Genomic DNA, 15964 nt, shown 5'->3' with positions numbered 1-15964 from the left:
GCTGCCTCCCAAAACAGGACCTTGGGTCGCCACAAAAAAATTGAAACATAATGATGCCTTTTAATAACAAGGTATTTAAAGTGAAAGATACAAATTCATTTCAAATTAATGCATTTACTGATTACATATTTATCATTTGGCTGGCTTAATCTCTTATAGTTTATAAATAATATTGGAAACAATATTTAAAATGTAATTTCTTAAATAATTTTAAGATACATTAGTATATACACAAAATGCTGACAAAAAAGTAATCAGTATCACTTTTATTAATAAAAGTTGCTGTTCAAGCTGGTGCTTTTTTTTCTGGTATCCGCTCTTAAATGTTCTATTCATTGTAAACCTCCTGAAATGTTGTGAGGCCGTAAGCTGTAGCTTGTTTAGCTTAGTGCCGGATTCAGGCATATGTCGAAACCTCAACCCCGCACACTGACACCAAAAGTGAAAACTCCGCTTTTAACACTGAGTTTTTAGCCTGTGACAAAATGAATACAATATTAGACTATTTGCAGAAGGCTATGAATAAAACATTCTGACGCCTGTTCACTGTTTTAACTAAATTAATGCTGATTAGATTCCGGATTGTAAATGATTAAATTGGAATTTGATTAAAATTTAGGCCAATAGGAAGAGGTAGAATACATTTATAAAAGTTGTTGATTCAATATTTTAACTTCGAGCTAATTACATTTGTAATTTGTTCCTTAATTTACAAATATATCGGCAGTTTACTTTAAAAGTTTAGATTCTGCCAGTTTGGCGCCTTTATTTTGGGCGTGAATAAAAACTGCTGAATAAACTCAGCAAGTCTGGCAGCAGCTGGGGAGAAACAGAATTAAGGGTCCGGATTGGAATAACCCCTGTAAAGATCCCAAACATTAACCTGTTTCTTCATCGATACTGCCGGAGCTGTTGAATTTTTCTAGCATTTTGTTTTATTTTAATTCAGATTCTCCGCAGAATATTACTTGGAATAATTTTCGCCTTCTGGACCGTTAGAGAAATCCCACACGTAAAATAAACTTCCTAATAAAAGGAAACTTTAGATTATGGAGAGAAATGAAGTGAATCTAATCTTGAACTGAAATTTAGATTATCTATCAACATATTTTTTACAATTCCTGCTGGAGGTTTCCTGTGTATTTTGGCGCTCATCTGAATTTGAAATAAAGAATCGGTTGGAATCTGAGAATTTGGCGCCCTTACTTCCCGCCCTCAGCACCGGAACCTTTCCCGATTGGTGCTTTAAACAGATATCTGATTGGACATTGTGGAGAAGATCTCATTAGGGTTTTCCCCATAGCCAATCAGCAATGTGTGCACCGCCATCCCTCCCCAAGCTATAAGAGAAGTGAATCTGGGCGGCTTTTCTCATTCTCTGTTGAAGTCTTTGTGAGATTGTGATAATGTCTGGAAGAGGAAAGACCGGCGGGAAAGCTCGCACCAAGCCCAAGTCTCGCTCCTCCCGGGCCGGACTGCAGTTCCCGGTGGGCCGTGTTCACAGGCTCCTGAGAAAGGGCAACTATGCGGAGCGTGTGGGTGCCGGAGCCCCGGTCTACCTGGCTGCTGTGCTCGAGTATCTGACGGCTGAAATCCTGGAGTTGGCCGGCAACGCGGCCCGGGACAATAAGAAAACCCGCATCATCCCCAGACACCTCCAGCTGGCCGTGCGCAACGACGAGGAGCTCAACAAGCTGCTGGGAGGAGTGACCATCGCTCAGGGAGGAGTGCTGCCTAATATCCAGGCTGTGTTGCTGCCCAAGAAAACCGCCGCGGCATCGAAGACCAAGTAAAGTGTCAACTCTGAAATCTAACAACCCAAAGGCTCTTTTTAGAGCCACTCACTTTTTCTGTGAAAGAGTGCCTATCCACACAATTACATTTTTGAAATATTCTTTGTGGCTTCCTACATTTTCAGGAACACTAGGGAATAGTTTCGAATTTAAACTTCAAACAGCGATCATCCAGCAGCCTGAGGTGAGTGATTCGCAATGATTCAGAACTGATCCGTCCTTTCATAGATGCAGTCACAACCTTGGCAATGAAATGAGCTGAAGTGGGAAACTAGTCTGTGTGTCTGAGGTTCCATGTAGAGGGGGAAGGAGAAATAGAGGGATACGGTCCCCGGATGGGTAAGGGGGTTTTAGTTCCGTTACGCAGCATAGTCGATGCATGCTGAAGGGCCTGTACTGTCACTTCGTTCTATAGTACGAGCTGTTAGGCGCACCCAGTTTCATTTCCGCACTCGAAAAAATTTAGACTATTAAATATGTCAAAGTAAAACATCTGGAAACTGTGCCCATTACAGTGGATATTCCACGGTACCGAGGTCAGTGCTCTCAATGTGAGGATGAGGGTGGCTCTGAAAAGAGCCTTTGGGTTTTGTGAGAATTGGGTGGATTTGTTTAGCCGCCGAATCCATAGAGAGTGCGGCCCTGGCGTTTCAGAGCGTACACCACATCCATGGCGGTGACCGTCTTGCGCTTGGCGTGCTCGGTGTAGGTGACCGCATCCCTGATCACATTCTCCAGGAAAACCTTCAGCACCCCGCGGGTCTCCTCGTAGATCAAGCCCGAGATCCGCTTGACGCCGCCACGGCGAGCCAGGCGGCGAATGGCTGGCTTGGTGATGCCCTGGATGTTATCACGAAGCACTTTGCGGTGCCGCTTTGCTCCGCCTTTCCCCAGTCCTTTGCCTCCTTTCCCTCTGCCAGACATGATTCTTCTTCAGTCAAATCGTTGCTAAATGAAAGAGGAGGTGCTGCAGCTCCCTTTATTATACAGCTCGCCCCGACCTGACTGAGAAAGAGAGAGAGAGGCGGGACGGGGAGGAGACTGAGAGACAGACAGAGCAGTGAAATGTCTTTCACCATCCAGCTCCTCCTCCTCCTGCCCGAACCGATATTTTAGATTCAAATTCAAACAGAAATGAAAAGAGCGCGAGGAACAAAACGTACAAACTGGAATATCAGATTCGAGCGAGTTAGAAACCCGGGTCTACTCAATCCAGACCACAATAAGTCCAAATACAGTTTGAGAGTGAACGCCATAGGCCTACAACCAGTGTCTTCAACATGGGGCAATTATAATGGTAGGAGGGAGGAGTTGGCTAAGGCGATCTGGGTAAACAAGCTAAGATACAGATTAGTAGATGAGCTGTGTCAGACATTCAAACAGTTGTTCCAAAATGCTCAGTCGGAGTTTATCCCAATCAATAAGAACGATGCAAAATCCATGGTTTAACACAGGAGGTCAAAGACAAAGAAAATACGATACACAAAGTAGCAAGAATAGTGGTAGACCAGAGGACTGTGACGCTTCTAGGATCCAGCAGCAAAACACAAAATCGCTCATAAAAAGGAAGAGAATGAACTTTGGGGGAAATAACTTGCATGCAACATTAAAACAAACAGTAAGAGTTTCTATCGATATATAAATCAGAAGTGGGCAGCTCAAGTAAGTGTAGGACAGCAACTGAATGAGGCTGGTGAATTGATAACCAAAAACAAAAAATTGTGGATTATGCTAATTTTTTTTACATCAGTCTTCACTGTGGAAGACATCGCAAATATCCTGAAGTTATCAAATTATATGGTAGAACTTGGAAAAATCCCAATCACAAGGGATAGAACATTGGAGAAAATTAAAGGGTTAGTCAATACAGGTAGGGCTCAAGGGAGATGAGGGAAGGTGGGATCAGGAAATTGAATTTGATGATCAGCCATGATCAAAATGAATAGCAGAGCAGGCTCAAAGGACTGTATGGCCTACTCCTGCTTCTAGTTTCTATGTTTCTGAGTCACCAGGACCTGATGAACTGTATGCTAGAGTTTGAATGGAAATGACTGTAGAGATAGTGGACCCATTGGTTGAAATTTTACGTAACTCACTAAATTCTGGGAGAGTACCAGAATGTGGCAAACAAACAGATACAAAAAAACATTGAGGCAGAGACTGTGGCGATGTTGGCATCTTTATTCAGAAAACAATAAAATACATATTGACATGTTCATATAAATCTTAATAATGATCATTTAGAAATGGTGTTAAAACAACAATGCAGTCAATATTAAGAGTCATAATAAAGTAGAATTTCATCCTGAAATAGGGCATTGCCTGTGACTCCCAATATAACAGAGAGTCCCAAATGCATGCCACACCTGATGTGGCAAAGGGGGCACAAGGCCAAACTAAAGAAATGAACATTAATGTGTGCTTGCTATTGGTGGAACATGCACTGCACTTGTTCCCCTTGAGGGGAGATTTGCTAGAGGTGTACAAGATTAGGACAGGTTGACATTGAAAAAAGTTGTTCCCACTAAATTTAAATTGTTAGTGTCGGAAGTGCCTGCACTGTCTGAATTGTTAGTGTCAGAAGTGCACTGCAATGAAGTTACTGTGAAAATCCCCTAGTTGCTACACTCCAATGCCTGTTTAGTGTCACCGAGGGAGAATTTAGCACGGTTAATGCACCTAACCAGCACATCATTTGCACTGTGGGAGGAAACTGGAACACCCAGAGGAAACACACACAGACATGGGCAGAATGTGCAGTCTCTGCACAGACAATAGCCCAAGCTGGGAATCAAACTGACTAAATAGGGTGTTAGAAACAGCGTAAATCTACTGTTTCATCAAATATTCCCAGTTCAATCACAAAATGAGAGCTAGGTACAGATTACAGTTCTCTTCTTGGATATGTTCATACACATCAGGAGCAGGAGGAGGCCACTCAGCCTCTGGACCATACTCTGCCATTTAGTAACATCATGGTTTAACCTATGTAATTTCAACCCCACATTCCTGCCAACCCCTGAATAACTTCTGACCCCTTTGATAATCAATAATGTATAATGACACACACACATAGAATCCCTACAGTGCAGAAGGAGGCCATTTGACCCATCGAGTCTGCACCGACCACAATCCCACCCAGGCCCTATTCCATTAACGCCATGCATTTACCCTAGCTAGTCCCCTGACACTAGAGTCAATTTAGTCTGGCCAATCAACCTAGCCTGCACATCTTTGGAGTGTGGGAGGAAACCGGAGCAAACGCACGCAGACATGGGAAGAATATGCAAACTCCACACAGACAGTGACCCAAGGCCGGAAGTGAACCTGGGACCCTGGCAGTGTGAAGCAGCAGTGCTAACCACTGTGCTACCATGCTGCCCAGACACATGACATACAAAAGACACACACACACACTCAGATGACATACTCACACATGCACAATTGATTTCTACCCTGAACATGCTGAATGACTGAGCTTCCATATCCCTCTGGATTGGAGAATTCCAAAGATTCACCCCCTCTGAGCAAAAAAAAATTCAATCTCATCTCAGTCTTCGATGCTCTTTCCCTGATTCTGAGGCTGTGTCCCCTATTTGACCATTACACCACAGGATATAGAAGCAGAATTAAGCCATTTGGCCCATCGAGTCTGCCATTCATTAATGCCTGATAAGTTTCTCAACCCCATTCTCCCTCCTCTTCCCCATGATGTTTGATCCCCTTACCAATCAAAAGCCTTTCTATCTCTGCCTTAAGTACACTCAATGACCAAACCTCCACAGCCTTCAATGGCAATGAATTCCACAGATTCACCATCCTCTGGCTGAAGAAATTCCTCTTCATCTCAGTTCGAAAGGGTCATCACTTTATTCAGAGGCCGTGCCCTCAGATCCTAGTCTCTCCTATGAGTAGAAGCATCTTCCCCTTGTCCACTCTATCTGGGCCTTTCAGTATTCTGTAAGTTTCAATGAGGTCCCCCCTCATCCTTCTAAACTACATCAATGGTTCTAGTTTCACCAGCCAGGGGAAACGTTGAAATTACATCTACCCTTTTATATCCTAGAAGAATTTTGTATCTTTCAATGAAATGACTGTTTTTTCTGCATAAAGTCATAGACCCATATAACATAGGTTCCTTTGATCCAACAAGTCTGCAATGACAATATCTGCCACTAACATGGTGCTAATCCCTTTTTCCTGCACTTGCCCATATGCTTGAATGTTGTGATGTTTCAAGTGCTCATCCAAATATTTTTATATTTTAAGGTTTCTGGCCTCCACTACTTTCCCAGGCAGTGCATTCCAGATTCCAACCACCCTCAGGGTGCAAGTTTTTTCCCCAAATCCCCACAGAATCTCCTGCCCCTTACCCTTAATCTATGGCCGCTCAACCTAGGGGAACAGTTGCTTCCTACTCACCCTATCCGTTCCCCACATAATCTTATACATCTCAATCATGTCCACCTCAGTCTTCTCTGCTCTAAAGAAAATAATCCAAACCCATTGAGTCTGTCCTTATACCTCAAATGCTCCATCCCAGGCAACATCCTGGTCAATTTCCTCTGTGCCCTTTGAGTGCTGTCACATTCTTATCGTCCTTTAGTGTGGCGACCAGAATTGCACTCAGTACTCCGGCTGTGGCATCACCAACATCTGTAAAACTCCAAATTTTATCTCCTTGCTCTTAAACTCTGTCACGACTGATAAAAGAAATTGTCCATATGCCTTCTTAACTATCCTATCCACATGACTTCAGGGATTGATGAATACTTACACCAAGATCCATCTTTTCTCTGAGATTCCCAGTGTCCTGCCATTCATTAAATACTTCCTCATCTTGTTATTTTTTCTAAAGTAGATCACCTCGCACTTGTGACGGTTAAATACCATCTGTCACTACTCTGCCTATCTGACCAACTCATCTATATCTTCCTATAACCTATGACCTTCTTATTCACTATTAAGCAACCTACCAATCTTCATGTCATCTGCAAACTTGCTTATCTCTCTCCCAACATTTTCATCTATATCATTTATGTATACAACAAGTAATAAGCATCCCAGCACTAATCCTTATGGTACATTGGCCTCCAGTTGCTCAAATAGCCTTCCACCATCACTCTTTGCACCCTATTACTAAGCCAGTTCCAGATCCATCTCGCCAAGTTTCCCCTAATTCTGTGCTCTTTAACCTTCTTAACCAGTCTCCCATGTGGGACATTGTCAAAGCTTTGATAAAATCTATATCAACTACACCAACTGAACTTCTCTCACCCACACACTCTATCACATTTTGGAATAATTCTAATAAATTTGTTAGGCATAACCTCCCTCTGACACAGCCATGCTGACCACCCCTAATTAATCTATGCCTTTCCAAATGGATCTTAACTCTCTCCTTCAAAATTTTCTCCAATAGTTTCTCTACCACTACTGTGAGTGAGACTCACCAGTCTGTAATTTCCTGCTTCATCTCCACCACCCTTCTTGAAAAGTGAAACCACATTTGCCACCCTTCAGTCCTCTGGCACTTCCCCTATGGCCAGAAAGGAATTAAAAATTTGTGTCAAAGCCCCTGCAATTTCCTACCTTACTTCCCACAAGCAGCCTGGGATGCAATTAATCCAGGCCTGGAGATTTGTCCATTTTTCAACCCATCAGAGCCTCCAATACATCACCATTTCCTATGTCAAGTTGTTCAAGTTCCTCAGCCCCTTTTCCTGAATTCTGTGCTTACATCCTCATTTTCCAGAGTTAAGACCAAAATAAAGTATTCACTTAACATCCTTCCAATGTCCTGTGGCTTTACACACACATTTTCCTCTTAGTCTCTAACAGGCCCTATTCTTTCCCTGGTTAACCTCTTCCCCTTAATGTATTTATAGAATATATTAGGATTTTCCCCAATCCTGTGTGCCCCTTTGTTGCCCGTCTAATTACTTTCTTAAGTAATCTCATGCATTTCCAATACTTCTCTATGGCTGCACCTGAATTGATTGCTTTAGACTTGCTAAAAGCCTTCCTCTTCCTTCCTCATCCAGTTCTCAACTGTCCTAGACATTCATGGTTCTTTGAACCTATTACTTCTACATTTCCCCCTAATGTGTACATGTTGGTGCTCTACTATCCCCTGTTCCCTTTTGAATGCGCCCCCCTCCCCCAACTACTCTGCTATAGACTTTCCTGCAAGGAGCAGTTCCCAGTCAACTTTGGCCAGATCCTGCCTTATTTTAATGAAATCTGCCTTCCCCAAATCCAAAGCCATTTTTTGTAGGCCATCTTTCCCCTTGTCCATAACAAATTTAAACCATAGTGTGTTGCGGTTACTATTGCTGTAATGCTCCCCCACTGACACATTGAACACTTGTCTGGCTTCATTCCCCAGAACCAGATCCAGCACTGCTCCATTCCTTGTTGGGCCTTCCACATATTGAAGTAAAAAAACTCCCCTGAACACATTTCAAGAAATCTGTCCCTTTTAATCCTTAACACTATGTGGGATTTTATGGCCTTGCTCATCCCAAAACTGTAAAATCCTGTCTAAGGTCAATGGACATTTCCATGGTCCACCCCCCTGCCTGTTCCAATTCCCATGATGGGTAACATTCTAGTCTATGACTATCCCATTGGAAAAGTTGAAATCTCTACTATAATTACCAATCATTACCCTTACACACCTCAGTGAACTGTCTACATATCTGCTCCTCTATTTCCCACTCTTTGGTGGTCTATAATACACAGCCAGTAATGTGGCTGCTACCTTAACATTCCTCAATTCTACTCAAAAAGCCTTGTTTGAAGACCCTCCCAAGATATCATGTCTCTTTATTGCAGTAATTACTCCTTAATTAATGGTACTACATGGCCTTCCTTTGTGCCCCCTCCTCTGTCTCACCTAAAGATCCTATACCCCGGATGTTGAGTTGCCAGTCCTGCCCTTCCACCAACCATGTTTCTGTGATGACAACAATATCACACATCCATGTGTCAATTGACACCCTTAACTCATCAGTCTTATCTATTACTTAGCAAGGGTGGCACAGTGGCTAGCACTGACAGTGCCAGGGATGCAGGTTCAATTCCAGCCTCAGATCACTATCTGTGTGGAGTTTGCATTTTCCCCCTGTATCTGCATGGGTTTGCTCTAGGTGCTCCAGTTTGCTCCCACACTCCAAAGATGTGCAAGACAGGCTGATTGGCCATTGACCCTTATGTCAGGGAATTAGCAGGGTAAATTAGAGGTGCAGGAATAGGGCCTGGGTGGGATTGTGATCAGTACATACTTGATGGGCTGAATGGCCTCTTTCTGTACTGTAAGGATTCTATGATTACATTCCTAGAGATGGAGAGAGTGTAACAGAGAGAGTGGAGGATTGCAATACAGGGTGAGGGAATGGAAACAATCGAGGTGGAGAGTTTCAGACTGTGTTCCTGCAAAGCTGAAATGTTCTTCCCTTGATTCTGAGAATGTGTCCCCTGCTTCTAGTCTCACCAGCAAGGGGAGATATCCAATCTACATCTACCTTCCTACACCTTGTAAGAATTTTGTATGTTTCAATGAGATCACCATTCATTCTTCTCAAATCTACAGAATATCGCCAGGTTTCCTTAATCTTTGCTAATCAATCTGTCTATCTCAGGACTTTCCTCATTCTCCATTCCGGGATATAGGATCTTTAGGCGGGACAGAGGAGGGGATACAAAAGAAGGTCATGTAACACTCCTTTGACAGCTTTGGAGATGATTCAGAGGTTCAACAGACTGATTCCGGAGAAGAGGGATTGAGGAGTTTAGGGTATACTCCCTTGTGTTTAGGAGAACGAGAGGAGATCTTATTGAGGTACACAAGGTGATAAAGGGGATTGAGAAAGTAGACATGGAGGATAATCTACAACAAGAGGTCAACGTTTTGGATAGCAGATTTAAAACACAGATGAGGAGGAATTACTTCTCTCAAAAGGCCATGGAATTCTCTACCCAAGAATGCAGTGGATGCTGGAAAATTGAGTAAATATATAGAAGAGATGAACAGAAACCATGAACGGGCAGGTAAGTGGAGCTGAGACCAAGATGAGATCAGGAATGATGGTATTAAATTGTGGAGGGGCTGAATGGCCTCCCCTTGTACCAAATCTATATGTCCATATATCAGCTTTCTGTACAGAGGTTGGTGATCCACACTTGCTCTAAACCCTGCCTCAGGCCTTTCCGAATTCACCGCTTATCCTTTCCATTGGGGTTCAGTGGAGATGAGAAGGGAATGGGAATTGTTGTGAGAGAGGATTGGGGGGGGTTTCGGTAAGCTCCTGTTCAAGGCCTGTAGAGGGGGTGTTTAAATCATGGGACCTCTACATGATGTTTGAAGGGATCTCGGCATTAGATGCACAGAGTTAGAGGTGATGGGAGACATTGTAGAATATTGGCTTGGTATGCTAATATTTGTTCTCTCTCTCTCCCTCTGTCACTCTCAATCTCTGTCACTTCCACTCTCTCTTTCTCTGGTATTCTCACTCTGTCACTCTGTGTCTCCCTCTCTCTGCCTCCTTCTCACTGTATGTCTTTCTCTCTCTGTGTCTCTCACAGGATCACTGTCAGTATCTCTTGCTCTCTCTCTCTCTTTCTTTCTCACTCTCTCTCTCTGTCACTCTCACTCTTTCTGTCTCTCTCTTTGTCTCTGTATCTATCCCTCTCTGTCTCTCTGTCACTCTCTCTCTCTGTTTGTCAATGTCTGTCTGTCTGTCTGTCTCTATCTCTCTCTGTCTGTCTCTATCTCTCTCTGTCTCTGTCACTCTATCTCTCTGTCTCTCTCTGTCCCTGGCTCTCTCTCTCTCTCTCTGTGACTCTGTTGGCATGGTGCCAGTTCCTTTGCTGTTGTATTGAATTATCTGAATCTTTATTCTCACAGCAATATAAAAACCCTTTTGTGTGTGTGTGAGTGAGGGCATTACCCAACCGTACAATGGTATCATCTGTGTGGGTGACACCCGGGCCTTACATTCAGGCCTGTAGCACGTTCACTGGGAGCTGGCTAGCTGGAAGTAGGAGGGAGAGGCTGTAGGATCCAGGTTACTCAGAGCTTGGAGGAGGGAGGCCGCATCTGCATTAAATCCAGGCGCACGTTCCGCCCTGTGCCCGTTCGTCCTGGGATCTGAACACTGCCAGCCCAGCTTTGAGTCCGGTGCCCACCATGGATAAGGCCTTGGGCTATGCTCCCTCCCGCTGGGCGCAGGCGCTTCACGGACTGCCCCACCTCAACCTGCGCCTCGAACCTGTCGACAGCATCTTCTCACCTCGCGAGTGGGAGTACCAGCAGGTGAGGTGGAGGGAGAAGATAGACGGCTGGGTGTCCCAGTGCGAGTAGGTGAGGTACAACACAGTTGAAGAGCAAGAAAACATTCAGAGGGTCAGCGCTGAGGGAGTGCCGCACTGTCAGGGGTTCAGTGCTGAGGGAGTGCCGCACTGTCAGAGGGTCAGTGCTGAGGGAGTGCCGCACTGTCAGAGGGTCAGTGCTGAGGGAGTGCCTCACTGTCAGAGGGTCAGTGCTGAGGGAGTGCCGCACTGTCAGAGGGTCAGTACTGAGGGAGTGCCACACTGTCAGAGGGTCAGTACTGAGGGAGTGCTGCACTGTCAGAGGGTCAGTACTGAGGGAGTGCCGCACTGTCAGAGGGTCGGTGCTGAGGGAGTGCCGCAGTGTCAGAGGGTCAGCGCTGAGGGAGTGCCGCACTGTCAGAGGGTCAGTGCTGAGGGAGTGCCTCACTGTCAGAGGGTCAGTACTGAGGGAGTGCCGCACTGTCAGAGGGTCAGTACTGAGGGAGTGCCGCACTGTCAGAGGGTCAGTGCTGAGGGAGTGCCGCACTGTCAGAGGGTCAGTACTGAGGGAGTGCCTCACTGTCAGAGGGTCAGTACTGAGGGAGTGCCGCACTGTCAGAGGGTCAGTACTGAGGGAGTGACACACTATCAGAGGGTCAGTACTGAGGGAGTGACACACTATCAGAGGGTCAGTACTGAGGGAGTGCCGCACTGTCAGAGGGTCGGTGCTGAGGGAGTGCCGCAGTGTCAGAGGGTCAGCGCTGAGGGAGTGCCGCACTGTCAGAGGGTCAGTGCTGAGGGAGTGCCTCACTGTCAGAGGGTCAGTACTGAGGGAGTGCCGCACTGTCAGAGGGTCAGTACTGAGGGAGTGACACACTATCAGAGGGTCAGTACTGAGGGAGTGACACACTATCAGAGGGTCAGTACTGAGGGAGTGCCGCACTGTCAGAGGGTCAGTGCTGAGGGAGTGCCGCACTGTCAGAGGGTCAGTACTGAGGGAGTGCCTCACTGTCAGAGGGTCAGTACTGAGGGAGTGCCGCACTGTCAGAGGGTCAGTACTGAGGGAGTGACACACTATCAGAGGGTCAGTACTGAGGGAGTGACACACTATCAGAGGGTCAGTACTGAGGGAGTGCCGCACTGTCAGAGGGTCAGTGCTGAGGGAGTGCCGCACTGTCAGAGGGTCAGTACTGAGGGAGTGCTGCACTGTCAGAGGGTCAGTACTGAGGGAGTGCCGCACTGTCAGGGGGTCAGGGCTGAGGGAGCGCCGCACTGTCAGAGGGTCAGTACTGAGGGAGTGCCGCACTGTCAGAGGGTCAGTGCTGAGGGAGTGCCGCACTGTCAGGGGGTCAGTGCTGAGGGAGCGCCGCACTGTCAGGGGGTCAGTGCTGAGGGAGTGCCGCACTGTCAGAGGGTCAGTGTTGAGGGAGTGCCGCACTGTCAGGGGGTCAGGGCTGAGGGAGTGCTGCACTGTCAGAGGGTCAGTGCTGAGGGAGTGCCGCACTGTCAGAGGGTCAGTACTGAGGGAGTGCTGCACTGTCAGAGGGTCAGTGCTGAGGGAGTGCCGCACTGTCAGAGGGTCAGTGCTGAGGGAGTGCCGCACTGTCAGAGGGTCAGTACTGAGGGAGCGCCGCACTGTCAGAGGGTCAGTGCTGAGGGAGTGCCACACTGTCAGAGGGTCAGTGCTGAGGGAGTGCCGCACTGTCAGAGGGTCAGTGCTGAGGGAGTGCCACACTGTCAGAGGGTCAGTACTGAGGGAGTGCCGCACTGTCAGAGGGTCAGTGCTGAGGGAGTGCCGCACTGTCAGAGGGTCAGCGCTGAGGGAGTGCCGCACTGTCAGAGGGTCAGTGCTGAGGGAGTGCCGCACTGTCAGAGGGTCAGTGCTGAGGGAGTGCCGCACTGTCAGAGGGTCAGCGCTGAGGGAGTGCCACACTGTCAGAGGGTCAGTGCTGAGGGAGTGCCGCACTGTCAGAGGGTCAGTGCTGAGGGTCAGTGCTGAGGGAGCGCCGCACTGTCAGAGGGTCAGCGCTGAGGGAGTGCCGCAGTGTCAGAGGGTCAGTGCTGAGGGAGTGCCGCACTGTCAGAGGGTCAGCGCTGAGGGAGTGCCGCACTGTCAAAATTTGAGTGTCACATTTAGATACACGGAATCTTTGGGTGTTCTAGTTAGAATCTGATTGGGTTTGATTTTCACTCCTATACACACACACACAGAAAGACACACCTGCATTCATACACACACTCTCACATTAAGTCACACTGCAACATTCACCCAATAAATCATAGACAGTGTAAAAGAGGCCCTTCGGCCCGTCAAGTCTGCACTGGTATGTGAGAAGCTCCTGATCTCCCACTTCATCCCATCTGCCAGCATTTGCCTATAGCCCTGAATGTTATGACGTGTCAAGTGCTCATCCAGGTAACTTTAAAAGGATGTGAGGCAACCCACCCCTGCCCTCCCCTCCCAGGCAGCACATTCCAGACCGTCACCACCCTCTGAGTAAAAAAGCTTTTACTCACATACCCCCTAAACCTCCTGCCCCTTATCTTGAACCTGTGTCCCCGTGTGATTGACCCTTCAACAAAGGGGAACACTTCCCTATCCAGAATCTCCATGTCTCTCATAATCTTGCCCACCTCGATCATGTCGCTTGTCAGTGTCCTCTGCTCCAGTGAAAATAAATCAAATCTCTCCAACCTCTCCTCATAACTTAAATATTCCATCCCAGGCAGCATCCTGGTGAATCTCCTCTGCACCCCCTCCAGAGCAATCACATCCTTCCTGTAAAGTAGTGACCAGAACTGCACCAAAACTCTATACATCTCCAACATGACTTCCCTGCTTTATAATCTATGCCTCGATTGATAAAGGTGAGTGTGTCATATGCCCTTTTTCACCACCCTACTAACATGCCCTTCTGCCATCAGAGATCTGTGGACAAACACTCCAAAGTCCCTTTGATCCACAGAACTTTCTACTATCATGTCATTCATTGAAAATTTCCTTGTCAAATTACTCCTTCTAAAGTGTATCACTTTACACTTATCAAGATTAAATTCCATCTTCTTGTAATCCAAGATACTCCGCCTCACTGTCCAATCTTTGTGTCACCTGCAAATTTACTAATCCTACCCCCCACATAGTCATCCATCCAATCGCAGACACACACAATCACAGATATACACTCTAGCTCACTCAATAAATACTACATACTGACTTACACACACTGATTCTTTCACACATACTGACACACACACACGCACTCATCTGCACACACATACACACACACTCATCTCTACACACACACACATACTCATCTGCCCACTCACAACACACACCCTCACCTGTACACACACACGCATATACATATCTGTATATAGACACACACCCACACAAGCACACATACACAAAACAAAGCACTTTTGCAGTGAAATGCTTTACTAACATATCTCTCCCCATTGCTCTTCCCTTATCTCTCCCTCTCTCTTTCTGCTTTTCTCTCTCAATTCATTTCTATTCCTCTGCCTCTTTGCCTTGCTCTCGTTATCTGTCCATCTCTCACTCCTGCTCGACCTCTCTCTCCCTCCCATTCGGAGTCTCCTTCCCTCTCACTCTCTCTGTTCCAACCTTCTCTGTCTTTCAATCATCTCTCTTACCGTCTCGTTCTCTATTTCCATATCTCTCCCTTCTTCGTACTCTCTCTGCCTGTCTCTATCTCTCTCTTTTTCTCTGTGCCTTTCAATTGCACTCTATCTTCTTCCCACTCTCTCCATTGCCCCACTCTTTCTTTCAACTTCTTTCTCCCCTGCATCTTTCTCCCCACTTCCATTCTCACCTCATTTCCCTCAAACTCTCACACCCTGCCTCACTCTCTCTCTCTCTCTCGGTCTTTAATTCATAATCCCTAACCCGTTTGTCGTCTGCCTCTCTCTCTATCTCTCTCCACCCACCCCTGCCCCCACAGGCGCTGCTTTTCATAGCTGGATTTGCCATTCTGTGCCTGGCCCTTAATCTGTTGCTGATTCTCATTTACATCCTCCGACTGTGCTGCTGTTCCCCGGGGGAGCGAGAGGAGAGAAAGGAGCAGCAATCATGCTGCACACACTGGAGCAGTGTGGTAGCAGTCATCATCTGCTGGTGAGTGACAGGATCAGGGTGCTTTATATATAAAATACCAGATACCTGGAGTGAGTTACAGATTGGAATCTAATCGAGGGTTTCCGGGTGGTTTATATATAGAATAACGGATACCCAGGAGTGAATCACAGACTGGAATCTATTGAGGGGTTCGGGATGGTTTATATACAGATAACAGATACCTGGAAGTTAATTACAGGCTGGAATCTATTCGAGGGAATCAGGATGGTTTATATATAGAATAACAGATACCCGGGAGTGAGTCACAGATTGGAATCTAATTGAGGGTTTCAGGGTGATTTATATACAGAATAACAGATAATTAATTAATTACAGGCTGGAATCTAATCGAGTGGTTCGGGATGGTTTATATATAGAATACCAGATATCCAGGAGTGAGTTACAGACTGGAATCAAATTGAGAGGCTCAGGGAGTTTGTAGATACAATAGCAGATACCCGGGAGTGAGTTACAGATTGGAATCTAATTGAGGAGTTCGGGATGGCTTATATATAGAATAACAGATACCCAGGAGTGAGTTACAGACTGGAATCTAATCGAGGAGTTCGGGATGGTTTATATATAGAATAACAGATACCCGGGAATAAGTTACAGATTGGAATCTAATCGAGGAGTTCGGGATGGTTTATATATAGAATAACAGATACCCGGGAATAAGTTATAGATTGGAATCTAATCGAGGGGTTCGGGATGGTTTATATAT

The 15964-nt window shown here is 46.1% G+C and overlaps 3 protein-coding genes across 3 annotated transcripts in view; 2 read left to right on the top strand and 1 right to left on the bottom strand.

The window, feature by feature from the left end:
• The first annotated feature begins 1406 nt into the window (after positions 1-1406).
• On the top strand, positions 1407-1793 carry LOC145345384 (histone H2A-like). Its single transcript, XM_080193200.1, has one exon. The coding sequence runs from the start codon at positions 1407-1409 to the stop codon at positions 1791-1793; it is 387 nt and encodes a 128-aa protein (XP_080049326.1).
• A 589-nt stretch (positions 1794-2382) lies between these two features.
• On the bottom strand, positions 2383-2717 carry LOC145345380 (histone H4). Its single transcript, XM_080193196.1, has one exon. The coding sequence runs from the start codon at positions 2715-2717 to the stop codon at positions 2406-2408; it is 312 nt and encodes a 103-aa protein (XP_080049322.1). The 3' UTR covers positions 2383-2405.
• An 8266-nt stretch (positions 2718-10983) lies between these two features.
• Positions 10984-15964, top strand: part of ttyh1 (tweety family member 1) — a 28883-nt gene continuing 23902 nt past the window's right edge. Inside the window, exons 1-2 of the mRNA XM_080193131.1 lie at positions 10984-11109; positions 15068-15240. Coding sequence (XP_080049257.1) covers positions 10984-11109; positions 15068-15240 — 299 coding nt within the window. The remainder of the gene's footprint in view (positions 11110-15067; positions 15241-15964) is intronic.

Source organism: Carcharhinus amblyrhynchos, chromosome 7 (assembly GCF_965287045.1).
Source record: "Carcharhinus amblyrhynchos chromosome 7, sCarAmb.v2.hapA, whole genome shotgun sequence".
Taxonomy (NCBI): domain Eukaryota; kingdom Metazoa; phylum Chordata; class Chondrichthyes; order Carcharhiniformes; family Carcharhinidae; genus Carcharhinus; species Carcharhinus amblyrhynchos.
The sequence above is the reverse complement of the archived record's forward strand: the minus strand, read 5'-3'. Positions and strand labels throughout refer to the sequence as shown.

What these genes read in the sequence shown, in the direction of transcription:
- LOC145345384 (XM_080193200.1), top strand. Translation starts at nt 1,407, where the DNA reads ATGTCTGGAAGAGGAAAGACCGGCGGGAAAGCTCGCACCAAGCCCAAG.
- LOC145345380 (XM_080193196.1), bottom strand. Translation starts at nt 2,717, where the DNA reads ATGTCTGGCAGAGGGAAAGGAGGCAAAGGACTGGGGAAAGGCGGAGCA.